The sequence below is a fragment of the Phyllobates terribilis genome, unplaced genomic scaffold (genome assembly GCF_046119375.1).
Source record: "Phyllobates terribilis strain yellow unplaced genomic scaffold, ASM4611937v1 Scaffold_61__1_contigs__length_8056638, whole genome shotgun sequence".
NCBI classification, from domain to species: domain Eukaryota; kingdom Metazoa; phylum Chordata; class Amphibia; order Anura; family Dendrobatidae; genus Phyllobates; species Phyllobates terribilis.
Genome location: NW_027362821.1, coordinates 3943319 through 3957713, shown reverse-complemented (window position 1 = coordinate 3957713; position 14395 = coordinate 3943319). Strand labels below are relative to the sequence as shown.

Sequence of the window (14395 nt, the reverse complement as noted above, 5' to 3'; positions counted from 1 at the left end):
GATTGTTAATATCCCTGCAACAGAGATGCAAAATAAAAAAAAGAACTAACAATTTTTTTTTTTTCTGCTCTGAAGCTACAACGTGTTTTCAGTTCAACATGAAAAATTTGGTGAAAGGCCCTCTGTAAATAAGTGACTCTGCTTGACTTTTCCAAAATATGTGCAGTGACCAGGGTTACCTGTGATTAAATTTGTGTCCAAATGAAATCCAGTCTTTTTCAATTAACACCTAATAGTAATTGGGAAAAATAAAAGTTACACTATGCAAAAAATATCAACTCCGTAAATCTCCACCTGTACATAGAGTATATGAAATAAAACCTCTTACCATAAATCCTCTGATGGTTCGGTAATAGGGGTCAAGTAACAGACTGGATACAGAGCAGACCTGAGCGGTGCGGTCCCATCCATCAGAACAATGAACGAGCACGCTGGCGCCCTCTTCTGACACGGCCTAAATGTGCAAATTAAATGTAAAATATTACACATTTATATAATTACAAATCTCGTTTATTCTCAGCACTAAAAGTATCATTTTTGTACAGTCCGTGCCTAGAATAGTACAAATCAGACAAGCAGCAGTAGAATATGAACAGATACAACACATCTTACCTTTGCAATGAAGATACCAGCATCTAGGATTGTTTTCACGTGTTTTAACCAGCCAGAGGATTCAAGACCCCAAAGAAATTCACCCATAGAAGGAGATCGGAGCTCACAAACTGCAATCATGAACAGAACAATAATGCCCCGTCTCATGCTGCACATAACACATCTGCATCTCTGGCTGCTATGGACATAATAGGGGACAAACTTATGGTGTGGCCCCCATGCTCCCCTGACCTCAACCCCATTGAGAACCTCTGGAGCATCATCAAAAGGAGTGTCAATGGTGGCGGGAGGCAGTTCACATCTAAGCAACAGCTCTGGGAGGGTATTCTGTCCTCATGCAAAACAATTGAAGCAGAAACCATCCAAAACCTGACAAATTCAATGGACGAGAGAGTTCAGAAGCTCCTTTCGAACAAGCGGTCCTATGTGCAAATGTAACATCACCTAGAATAAAGTTTTGAGTTGAAAACTGTTTGATTTCAGTTTGTAATAAACTGCTAATGCTTATAATTTCAAAAATGACCATTTTTTTGTTCTTTATTAAAATGAAAAGGTTGAAAACTCTGCTGTGCATAATAATTTGGAACATGCATTTTGAGTGCAGTTTGAGTTTTTTATTTTTTAAAAAATATACTGTTATCATAGGCAGTTTGTACAAAAACCTTTCAATTGTACTCTAATAGTTATTTGACTGGAAAATTACAATGACTGCAATTCATATAGGTAATTTGGGAAAATCTGAGAAAATATTATTTGCATAATAATTTGGAACACAGTGTTACGCCAGGAATCTCTGATCATGTTAGGTGTTATTATGGCATTAGCCACATGATTCTTTCTGATGAGAGTTTACAGCTGTTAACATCTTAACAATTTTCTCCTTTTTTAGTTTACTATGCACTCAGATCTTGGGAAAATAGTCCAGAATTTACTAGAAGAGTTTTGGAAAAGCCCTCCAACCCTGGCCCCAACCTTTGGCTTTTTCCCCTAGTAAGTAATTATATTGTCCTGAGATCTCAGATCCTTCCATTGTTATGGTGAAATATCATCTAAGTTTAAAGGGTTATTCCAATATTCTTAAAGTGGTGAAATTGCAAAATTCTTGTAAAATCAAGCAATTTAGTAATTTACTTGTTATTAAAAATCCTTTCCATTCTCAACAATGGAAGTATATTTAATTTTATTCTTTTCTGCTTCTGCGGTGGCAAAATACAAGTCCTTCCCAGTAGAGCTTGTAAGCACTGCCCGAAGCTGGCTGGATGGCTGGAGCGCACTGCCGGCTTCAGTGCCGCTGCTTCCCAGATGCTGCAAAGGCAAAATGATCTCTGCTTGCAGCACCAGAGAGCGCATAGTTCGGACAAGCCGCACAACACATGCCGCTGCACCAAGCTGTCAATCAAGCAGGAGCGCACTGCTCCCCATAAATCGGGAAGCGAGGAGGCTGGGGAGCGGTGCACTTCTACTTGATAAGATGGCACATCCGCTTTTAGCACTTATTTCTGGTCATCTGAACGATTGTTTACCCTCACATTGCGGCTGAATTTGTGGTTCCATGTAGCAAATTACAGTAAGTTCTAATTTTGACTGCAGGTTTCTTTGTAGAGTTGTACCTTAACTTGTACCTGAACATTTCTTTTTCTCTCCTTTAGACTTTTAACATTATCAAAATTCAGACTTTACAAATTATGGGTCCCCTCCTTTCCATATTGTTTGATGGGAATACCCACTGTACACCAATGATGAGAGTTTTGTACCGAGTGGTTGGGGTCTAAGGGCTAGCGTTTCTCCTTGTGGAGAATGCCAAGCCAAGCCTGGCATGTCAGAGTGAGGAGACGTATAAGCCGTGCATGCTCCTCTGGGCAATTAAATATGCAAATTGTCTCTTCAGAGAGGAAGAGTATTAGAACTTTAGCGCCACCTTTTGGAAGTAATCCTAAAAGTCAATATCGACCCTTTAACGAGCCTTGCCATATGACTTAGGATAAAAGCCAAACCAGATTCTCAATTTGCAGACACGGTGTGTCGGGGAAACTCTGCACGATGCCGCTGCACATGAGACTATGTTCACACGTCAGTAATCATCCATTAGAACGTTCTAACATGATTACTGGATGTGTGAACATAGTCCGTATCCAGCAGCAATCTGATAACAGAACAGTTGTGCTGGCCCAACTTTTTTTTATGTGGCAAAAAAAAAAACTTATTTCCATTTGATCCATTTTGTAACATTGAACCCTATGGAAAACTGATTTGTTAATTAGCCATCCATTTTTTTTTCATTTTGCAAAAGGTTAATTGTTCTATTTACTGGATCAGTTTCAAAAGGAAGAAAACAGATGGCTAATAAACGGATCCGTTTTCCATAGACGTCAGTGTTAAGAAAATGGACCGAGTTGAAATTAGTTTCTTTTCAGGTGGACAAAAAAGTTGTGTCAATTATTTTTTTTTTGTGTGTGAATGGATCGCTGCTGGATCCATCCTAACTGATGATTACTGCACATGTGAACATAGGCCAACGCTATGGGAGCTGTGGAAATGGCGGTGTGTTCACAATCATTTACACTTCAGAGACCAAAGAAGTCTTCAGTTGTAGTGACAAGTTGGAGTCACAGTGATGTCAATTTATCAGAAATCTGTGGCGGTGAATAGAAGAGACTTGGAGCACAAAGCTGGTGCGATGGGGCGGTCATTTTCAAGACTGCTTAAGCTGTAGCGTTATTGGCAGCACATCATCGCCCTGTGTGATCAGATCGTGTGCTGCTGAGATTCTATCATATTAACCATCATTCTGTGCGGACAGAAGTGCGGCTCGCCTGTCTAAACATCTCCAGAAGTGACTGCCTATGGATATGATGCTGCTGATGGGCAGAATGGGTATAATGGCTAAACCCAGCATTACAGGGTGCTATATACCATCCAGACGGCTCCTCTTACTTCTCTTGTACATTTTCTGTCCGTGGATGTGCTGTATGTTGCTGCTGCCGGTAAGCAGGGCCCGGACAGTTCTCTCCCATTGTGCACCTTGCATGGCGGCTACACTAGCAGTAGAGGAGAGGTGATCATCTGGCAGCCCATGTGGAGTACGGGCTACATTGTGTCCTCATGAAGCCTGTCAGTAACCTTATCTGCACATTAACATCTCTGGTATACTAATAGGATTGCAGGGTAACTGTGTGTTAATACGTGTGTATCTGTCCGTACACAGTATGTTCAGAGCTGCAGAATTACAGCACATAATAGGCTGATCTATCTGCTGGCATGTTGGCGACACAGCATCTACCTACAGATATTGTATGTCCTATTTCATTACGATGGTGCTTGGGAGAATACTAATCTAATGAGGGAAACCCTTTCTTGTCTTTCGGCCTGTACAGCAATCCCGCAGGGAGGCCTCCGCACCCTCTTTCTGGCTTTTCTTTGTTTCCACCTTTCCCTACACAAGATAACAATAGATCAGTGCCAGTATCTGAACCTGTTCCTTCCACATACAACTCTGCCAAAACTGCCGCCCCCGCATACGGCCTAATTACAGATCTGCCGGTGCCTGTCCCCCCGTCTGAAGTAAGTGCGCAGCCGTGATCAGAAAAAGCCAAAAAATGTCAATTAAACTTTAATAGGTGGGCAGGGAAGATGTTTCTGTAAAGGGGTTGTCTGGTCTAAAACGACAAGTCTGCAGTCACTGTGTATGACTGCAGACTTGTGAATCCTCACATAGAGCACACTGCACACAGTGAGGATTCTGTGGTGTCCACACCGGGAAAGGCGGTCAGGTGGCCACAAGTATACAATATGCGTACTTCCGGCCACAATCTGGCTACACTGTTTCCAGCGCGCTCAATGCAAGAGTATTGTGCGAGGCCTTGAACTGTAGTTGGATTCTGGCTGGGAGTATGCATAGCGCGTACTTGCAGACAGCAGTGCACACTATGTGAGAATTCACAAGTCTGCAGTCAGTGTCATGTCGGATCAGAAAACCCCTTTAAGAGCTTGTCTAATCTTGTTTCATCAGGAGCACACTGCTCCTCTGTCTTGCTGGCTACCTCCTTGCTGGGGCAGTGCTCTCCTGAAGATGGACAGTTTCAACCAGCGGCATGGTCGCGCCGCTGGTCTGAACTATGCACTTTCCTCTGCTGTCGGCAGAGACCGCTTTGACTTTGCAGCGTCGGAGGAGCACAGAGGTACTGAATCCAGGGATCCGGCCAACTTCAGAGCTGCACTTGCAAGCTGTATAGCAAACTGCTTTCCTTGCCTAGGAGACTGGCCACCACTGATAGACAGCAGCAGTGGCCGGTAACCTAGGCACCGAACATTTCTGTTTCTGTAGTCTCTCACCAGTACCTGTATATATTTCTTAGGTGGGTGTGAATGGTTTTACATATAAGATGCCTGATCTCCCTGAAACGTTTCCTGAGTTGTCAGATTTGAGGTTTGTATTTTTACAACTAAAATAAAAATAAAAAAAAGTTAAATTTTTATTTGTCAAAAAAAAAAATTCTGAATTCTATATTAGTTCTATTGATAAAATGACATCCATCCTAGTATTCCCCAGGGCCACCCCTATAGATAAGTCTGTGGGGGCTTATTCTGCACACTAGCTTCTCTGTACCCTGTTGTAACATTTCCATGAAAGTCTTCGACGCACGTTTCTCTTTTTTTCGACTTCAGCGTGTCACAGCTCACCGATATGATGGAGCAAGAGGATGTTCTTCTGGAGCAGTTTGTAAATCTTCCACAACTAAAACAGATTATATCTGATAAAGAGGAGCTAGTGAAAAATATCGAGGAGCTGGCAAGTAAGATTTGGTGGATGGTAGTTGAATACGGTTTTGAGGAATGAAGAGTTTTTCTGGTTCTTGGGAAAAAAAATATAGATAGATAGATATACAGTACAGACCAAAAGTTTGGACACACCTTCTCATTTAAAGATTTTTCTGTATTTTCATGACTATGAAAATTGTACATTCACACTGAAGGCATCAAAACTATGAATTAACACATGTGGAATTATATACTTAACAAAAAAGTGTGAAACAACTGAAAATATGTCTTATACTCTAGGTTCTTCAAAGTAGCCACCTTTTGCTTTCATGACTGCTTTGCACACTCTTGGCATTCGTCTTTGTTCGACGCAGAAAAGGTGAACGGATGGACTCTACATGCCTGGTTCCCACCGTGAAGCATGGAGGAGGAGGTGTGATGGTGTGGGGGGTGCTTTGCTGGTGACACTGTTGGGGATTTTGTAACATCTTTTAACCCCTGTAATCTAAAACCGAATGCCAATCCTGCAACAAATTTACCAACTTTTGACACAGACCATCCAATCTCTGCTGCCCTTCCCACAAGAAACAATACCGCCATCTCTCTATCTCCATCACTCTCCATCACACCCCACTCCAGAATCCAACTTTGCCATACTCGCCACGATGCCTCGTATGATGCCCAGGTCTGCCTCGTAATGGACTCCCTTATTAACCGTCCGGCTCCTCCATAACCATTTGCCACAAATGCGAAGGGCATTCTTGACCCACGTCCCCTGCCTCTGGTGCTAGCGCCCGAAAACGGTCCCACTGAAAACGAGATAAGGCATCTACTATAGAATTTTGTACACCTGGAACATGTACCGCTGTAATCCAAGCGTTCAAATTGAGACAACAAAGAACTAGTTCCCTGAGCAGCCTAATAACTGGTGGGGATGAGGCCGACAAGCTGTTGATGACAGACACCACTCCCATGTTGTCGCAATGAAACCGAATTCTCCTGTTGGCAAAACACTCCCCCCAAATAGTAACCGCAACAACAATAGGGAACAATTCCAAAAACGCCAGGTTCCTCGTAAGTCCCCTCTCCGTCCACCCAATCGGCCATGCCCCAACACTCCACCGCCCTTTCCAGTAGGCCCCGTATCCAGCACCTCCCGCAGCATCTGTAAAAATCTCACAATCAAAACTGCTTACAAACTCCTGCTGGATTAATGACCTGCCATTATAGCTTTCCAAAAACAACTTCCAAACCCTCAGGTCCTCCTTGTGTTCCTTATTTAGGCGGATAAAATGATGAGCCCCACGCACTCCTGCTGTGGCGCCTGACAACCTGCGACAAAATATTCTGCCCATTGGCATAATCCTGCATGCAAAATTTAAGCGCCCCAACAGCGATTGTAGCTCCCTCAGGGTCACCTTGCGCAACCTCCCGACTCTATCGACCTCCTGCTTGAGCAGACACAATTTATCTTCAGGTAACCGGCACTCCATCCTTTCTGTATCAATAACAATGTCCAAAAAACTTAGGATTGTGCAAGGGCCTTCCGTCTTTTCTTTTGCCAATGGTACGCCAAAATGCTCCGCTACCCACACCATAGTACCTAACAAATTCCTACACAATAACGATTGCGGAGGGCCTATAAACAAAAAATCATCCAAATAATGAATGACTGAATTAACTGATGCCAGGTCCTTCACCACCCATTCCAAAAAGGTACTAAACGTTTCAAACAAAGAACACGAAATTGCACAACCCATTGGCAAACACCTATCCATGTAATATGCCCCATTCCAAAAACAACCTAACAACGGGATGCTATCCGGGTGAACTGGCAGCAACCGAAAAGCCGACTCGATATCCGTCTTGGCTAGCAACGATCCTGACCCATATCGCCGTACCCATCGCACCGCCGCATCAAATGATGTATATTCAACTGAACATAATTCCTGTGCAATGCCATCATTCACCGAGAGCCCCTTCGGGTACGACAAATGCTGAATCAAACGAAACTTATTCAGCTCTTTTTTGGGCACAACCCCCAGTGGCGAGATAATCACCCCACTGCTAGGTAATACCCGAAACGGTCCCGCCATCCTGCCCAATTCCACCTCCTTAGCCAACTTCACGCTAACCACTTCCGGATGAAGGGAAGCCGACGTCAAATTTTTTAGTGAAAAGGGGACCTCGTGCTCAGGAGGAGGGATTCTAAAACCTTCCAAAAACCCATCCGAAATGACCTTAGCCTTCGACTGATCCGGATACCTACTTAGAAAGGGGGCCATCGCGTGCACCCTCACCGGAGTCAACCCTTTGACCGGTACCCACTGTCGGCTTTCCTTTACCCTTCTTAAAGCATTTTGATGCCCCGTGTGAGCTTCCATTACAATGGGAGCACACGTGTTTGAATTTACAGGAGGTCCCGTACTTGCATTGGCCGTCATTAAATTGCCAGCAAGTTCCCACTTCCTTCTTAGTGCTTTGTGCCCCTTGTTTACCTCCCCCTTGTCCTGCAGATTGGTTACCACTACTGCTGCTCCCATGAAAGGACTGCCCATACCTCAGTGGGGCCATAACCTTCAGCCACAAACCAATGTCCTTTTGATCCCATCTGATCTCAGGGCGGACTGCCTTCCTCTGACGAAATTGCTCGTCATATCGTAACCATGCCTGACCCCCGTAAGTCCTATAAGCCTCCCCAATAGCATCAAGGTAGCAAAACAAACCCGAACAATTATCAGGAGCTTTTTCTCCAATAACGCTAGCCAATATTGCAAATGCTTGCAACCAATTGACAAACGTCTGTGGAATCAACCTTCACCTACGCTTCTCTTCTTCCTCTTTTTTACTGTCTTCCTTTTTTCCCTTATCCAGGTTAAACTTTTCCAACGGAAGAAGGGAAAAAATTTCGACATACTCGTCCCGCCAAATTTTTTCTTTAACCTCTTTTTTTAAATGCGCCCCCAATGGCCCCTCAAAGCACACGTATACCTCCCCTTTCGCCCTATCATCCAGTTTTATACTATCCGCATTTTCCTTTTCTGTCTGCACACACACCGACACCCCAGAAGGTGTCCCAGCTGTACACCCCGCCGACCTGGCCGACTCGCTCCCCACCTGCAACAACGCCGGTTGACTAGGTAGCCAAGCCCCCGCCGGTGACAACCCCCTTTGAATGGCCCCCCCGCCGTCTATTCTCGCCAAAATGCGCGACATGCTAACCAACAAATCCCTAAACCCGCTTACATCTGACCCACTACCTCCCCTACCATTTTCCCTGCTGGGCCCAGACACCTGCCTATCACCTAACCCATCCGCTACAGACCCCGCGGGCGACAAACCATACATAGACGCATACTCACGAAGCTGCGCAGGTGCTGTGTCCCCGCCAGCCGTACTCCCCGAGTCCTGATGAGTCCTTGGTTCGTCTTGTTCTTCTCCATAATCCAGTCCGACCGACCCCTGCTGCTCAAGGCCCGCGCCCCTGGCCTCCTCCTCACCAGGGGGGACCCGAGCCCGTGCCGACCTCTCCGCCGTTCGTCCTCCAGTCCTCACCGCCGACCGTGCACCTCCGCGATTTTTAGACCTGGACTCACCAGCCCGATCCGTGTTGGTCCGTGGATAACTGCCAGGCAACTCCGTGCTGCTGCCCGCCGCTCCATCCCTCTGCCTGGAGAAACTTGAGCCAGGCAGCAGGTCCTGGAATTGTTGCTGCCTGCCCGTGTAGCTCCGCTGCTGTCTGCGCCCTCTGGTCTGTCTGGCAGGCACCCCGACAGGAACGTCGCCAGGTGTGCCTGCCGCGCTGGTGTTCCCTCCGTTCCCCGCTGCAGGATTGCCGCCCTTTTTTCTTTTAAATAACCGGCGTCTTGAATCTCCGCTGGATCTTGGAGTGGGGGGCGTGTCCCTGCGCCCGCCGCTCATTGGCTGTGCGTCCCTTTCGTCTGTCTCCGGGGCCGGAAGTGACGTAGTCCCCATTTCCGGTGAGGCCCCGCCCCCCGGATGACGCGTCTGCGGCCCGGGCCTTGCTTCCGGCGCGGCCTGGGCTCTAGTACTGCGGTGCGCCGACGGGGGAGGCCGCACCACGACGGACCGGGGAACTTCAGTCGCGGACCGCGACCCGATGCAGGGGGAGCCCGCAGACCGGCTGGGCGGATTCCTGCCGCGGCGGGCACGCCGGCAGGGGATTCCGCCGGCATGCTCCCCGGACACAGGGTCCCCTGAGGGGCTCCGCAGCCTGCGCCTGCTGCCCGTACCAACCATCTCCAGGGAAAGCCTCTCGGGGGGCCGCGTCCTCCTGGCACTTCTTCCCAAACCCGACGGGGATTCTTCCTTTCCGGCATTCCCCAGAAGTCCGGCCAGCTGGGCCTCAAGCCACCCTCCTTGCCTGGATCTGGCAGTCTCCCTCAGCCTGGCGATAAGGGACTCCACGGACTCCATAATAGCGAGAAGAGTGTCCAAGCAATTAGAAAGGTAGAAATATATATATATATATTTTTTTTTGATCAGTGCTCCAGAACTTCTCTCAATGACTTCTTCCCTGGACTGCCCGTTTTCCCGCACTTTTCCCTATTATACCTCTTCCCCCCTTTACCCCACCCCCATCCAAATGCCAGCCCCTCCAAGCCAATACCCAATCCCGACCATTGGGATTTAAAAATTGCACCCTCCTGGCCAATCCCGGTCATGTGGGGCTTCCTTCTAGGTTCCCATGCCTCCAGCCCCCTTCTTGAGCTGAGCGAGGTAATGTGGCGGATACGGGGCTAGAGAAGATGGCGACTGCGGGACAGTGATATCACCTCTTGTGAATGGTGGATTCTATTGTATATTGATTGTTACCTTTCATTATTATCCTGTCTGTGATGATCATGAGACTGATGCAAAGCCTTGTGAACAGAATAAGAAGTTTGAGTCTAGTATTAGGATTAATGGACAGTTTGCATTTTTTTTTTATCTAGATTGTGTTATGGAAAATCGAAAAAAAACTCAGTAGTTAAAAATAACATGTAAAGAGAAGCTGTCAGCTTTCTCATGCCTCCCGAAGCGCCACCATGTATTTATTGATCTTTTTGTACCCTGTGTAAAGAGCCCATTAATAGTGGCTTACTGATTTCTAACATTTTTATAACTGCGGCCGTGATAATAAGTAGGTGAATATTTGTGGGGGCATTGCAACGCGCCCCACCACTAGTCACCCTCTAATTAGCAAATTGCCACCACAATTATAAAATAGATTTTCGCCAAATGCAGAAATCAGAAAGCCACTAAAAGGGGTTTGTTAGGACGGGTATAAAGTGAGAAATAAATACATGGTGACGGTTTGTGATCTCGGGGGAGCTGACAGGTTACCTTTAACATAAAGTCCTGGTCATTTTCTGATGACACATTCCCTTTAATTGCAGAGCTGTGCTGTCAGTAGATCTCTTTGATAAGTTAAAGGGTAATAAAAGCCCTTTATGTGTCCTGTGGAAACTGGACTTCTAATCTGCAGAAAGCCGCTGAAGCCACAAATGACATTATTGTTCAGTAGAACAAAGGGAACGTTCTGAAAGGTTTACAGTGCGGGGGGATATGGACGGCGTGCACTGTAAGGGGGCCATGCAAGAATTGGCTGAATATTGAAATATTACTATATGTATGATGTCGCTACTAGTGATGAGCGAGCGTGCTCGTTTAACCCTTTAAACGAGCACGCTCGGGTACTCGCCAAGTAGTTTCGGCGTGCTGTGCATATCGGTTGCAGCCGCAGCAGCTGCATGTGTCGCGGCTGTTACACAGCTGTGACACATGCAGAGACTGGCTAACAAACAGGCAATCCCTGCATGTGTCACAGCTGTGTAACAGCCGCGATACATGCAGCCGCCCCGGCTGCAACGGAAATGCTGAACACGACGAAACTACTCAGCGAGTACCCGAGTGTGCTCGTTTAAAGGGTTAAACAAGCACGCTCGCTCATCACTAGTCGCTACATGTTCCCAGATTGCCACTATAGTCCTATACAATGTTTTCAGCATCATCTCGCCCAGTTTTCCATATAATACACATTTTTATATCAGCTGATCTTTTCTACTAGACAGACGACGGGTCCAATTGTCCAGACTTGTATTTAATCCTGATGATTAGTACTGTGAGGTTATAGCATGTGAATGGTACATGACCAGATGCTTTCACAGCAGCCAACCAGAGCTTGGCTTTCATTTTTTAGGAACAGTTTGAGGAATGAAAGCTGCATTATGATTGGCTGCAATGGATGATCTGTAAATGAGCCCCATTTGCTGGGGAAACCTACTGCCGCTAGTAAAATAGGTGAGTCCCTGTGCCATATGGGATGAGGTGTAACGTCCTGCTCCTTCCCCCCTCGCAGAGCTGCAGTCTCAGCGCACTACAGGCCAGGTTAAAAGTCGCTGCCCACCAAGCTGAAGAGGACTCTGACAATTTTGCCCAAAATTTCCTTGAGAGAAAAACAGAAATAGATGATTTTTTAACTCTGTTCATGGAAAAGAGAAGAGTAAGTGCTGTGGTATTGGTTTAATAGTGGTGCACCTTATACTGGGGAATTGCATGAATAGCAGTTCCCTAAGATATGTCTGTATACAGGGAATTGCTGCCATTAATGATTCAGTATCTGGGCTGGTCAGCCTTGGATCCATAGAGCGAATGTTACCTGTGACGCGCCCCCTGGGCCATATTCTTTAGGGGAATACCCGGAGCCGGATCAGATGGGGGTTGTAGTCTCCGAGTGGCTGTGACCCGGTCCGTGCCCAGGGTGTCAAGCTCAGAGTATGTGGCAGTCCTACAGATGTTATAAAGTTCTTTATGTCGACTACGCCACCCGTTGTATTGCGGTCACTACGGCCGCCGCTGCAGCAGGGTCCGCTGAGGCTGATGGTGTTGGTGCAGCTTTTGATAGTATAACCCCCAACGGGTGGGGTATAGCCTCAGGGGGTCAGGTGCAGAGGATGGGGGTTGTGGTGGTGCAGCATAGATGGTAATTAAAGACAGAGTCGGGTTGTGCAGTTTAGGGTATTTACTTACTGCTGATGTTCCGGTCACTCCAGCTTCAAGTGACCACCCGAGCCGTGCTGCGTCCACCAGGTCCTGGATTCAGCCAACCCCCAAGCAAGTCCGGAGCATGACCCTGAGCCCTCCTTCTTGTCCTTTCTTCTGGCCGTCCCCACCAGGGATCCACCTAGGTCCAGCTCCCTCGGGCCTTCTGTTGGGAGACCCTTGGCCTTGGGTTCCCTGACCCTACATGTGGTTTGCCTTCAGGGTAGATGTGGTGGGTGGCCGTGGCAGATCCTGCCCACGGCCTCCGGTCTCTGGCTGGGGTGTGCTTAAGCCCCCACCAGTTTGGGATCCGGTACCCTATTGCCAACTCTTCACCCGATGATGGACTTTGGGTTCTCAGAGTCCTTTTCTTGTTTCCCCCTCTGGGTCTCTCTTTCTTTCTCCTCTCTCTCTCTGGGGCTTCTCTGCTCTCTGCTCTCTTCCTCTGACTCTGCAAAGACTGACAGACTGACTGTCTGTGGCAGACTGACTGACCCTGATCTTAGATGGTGCCCACCTTAAATACTCCCTCTATGTGTGAGCTCAGGTGACCAGCACCCAATGAGCTCCTAACTTTACCCAGGCTGCTCCCCCTATCTGCCCCTACACTACTGGGATGTACCACCCCCCTCCCACTCCAGCCAGGAACAGACTCGGTCGTACCTGCACATTTCTAAGTGGGAGTACCGTTGGTCTGTTCCTCGGAAATGGGATGTGTGTAGTGCATGCAGCTTTCTGAGCTCAGTTCCACACTCCATCCTTACCCGGGAGTGGAATATCACACCTCTGGGTTGAGGTGCAATACCCCTGTAGCAGCCGAATCCTCAGGGTGCTACACCTGCGGTCTGGATCTGGTGGAGCAGCGGACACGGCTTGTACCGATGAGCGGGAAGCCATGGACTAAACATTGTATGTCCTCCTAGAGAGGAAAGAAGAGGTTAATCCAGCTCCCCTGCTGATTGTGCATACTCCCCCCAGCAGGGCAAAATGGCTACAAGAGGGGTGCACCCAGCACCAGGGCCGAAGAAAATCATTGTAAAAACCATTTATTGAAAAAAATGTTACCAAGAATTCATCTAATAAAAAAAGCATTTCTCCGAGGCATGCACGACTGCCGCGCTTCACACCATGTGTTCTCCTAGTATGTTCTAGCTCTCCAGCGCTAGGTGGGGGGGAAATAATGAAGGTATAGGGTATCCGGTGCCTCCACATCAGCACAATGGTGATGTCAGAAGCCTCGGGGTTAATGCGGCTGAGAAAGTTCCTCCACCCAAGAGAGGAGGCGATGGATCACGTAGTAGAAAACATAGAGGCTTCATGGCTCCTCACATTAAAGATCAGAGAACCAGATGGCATGCATGCTGGAACTGATTTAATGGATATTAACGAAATAAATCATTGATTTGAAAAACAAATGTCTATATATTCAGTTCAGAGAACTAATGATCTGTCTACATCATATCCTATACCTTCATTATTTAACCACGACCTAGCGATGGAGAACTACGCCATACTAGGATTAAGAGCGCAGAGTCTGAAGTGCGTCAGTTTTAAAAACTTTTCAATAAATGGTTGTTTTTACAATGATTTTCTTCCGATCTGGTGCTGGATACAGCCCTCTTGTATTGTATGTCCCCCTGTGTTATCTCAGTATGACTGGCAGTCACTGATGCCCCTATAGTGCACCTATACAACGACTGCACGAAGAAGCCTAGGAAAGACAAAGATAGTGACTGACACTGGCTACATGGCCCAAGGTGGCATTGTAATTGCTCTCTAGATCATATTGTGCATCTGTGCAGAGCCGAGTCCTGTCATGTTTCACTTATGTCTCTAGAAGCCATTCACATCACTGACGATTTGTCTCCTATCTCTCAGTGCTGCCACAGTAGAGAAGCTGCAACAGTCCATATCCCTGCACAGACAGGACCATGCACCGCTATAGGTACGATAATATACCGCCATGTTGTCTGCATGTTCA

The 14395-nt window shown here is 47.1% G+C and overlaps 1 protein-coding gene across 1 annotated transcript; it reads left to right on the top strand.

Moving 5' to 3' along the window:
• Window positions 1-1411: 1411 nt before the first annotated feature.
• Window positions 1412-14084, top strand: LOC141192414 (vacuolar protein sorting-associated protein 37A-like). Its single transcript, XM_073661927.1, has 7 exons — window positions 1412-1420; window positions 1502-1602; window positions 3978-4173; window positions 4968-5038; window positions 5278-5405; window positions 13845-13953; window positions 14066-14084. The coding sequence occupies exons 1-7, from the start codon at window positions 1412-1414 to the stop codon at window positions 14082-14084; spliced, it is 633 nt and encodes a 210-aa protein (XP_073518028.1).
• The last annotated feature ends 311 nt before the right edge of the window (window positions 14085-14395 follow it).

Coding starts and splice junctions, on each gene's coding strand:
- LOC141192414 (XM_073661927.1), top strand. Junction 4,174..4,967: donor TGCCTGTCCCCCCGTCTGAA/GTAAGTGCGCAG, acceptor TATATTTCTTAG/GTGGGTGTGAATGGTTTTAC. Junction 5,039..5,277: donor CCTGAGTTGTCAGATTTGAG/GTTTGTATTTTT, acceptor TTTCGACTTCAG/CGTGTCACAGCTCACCGATA.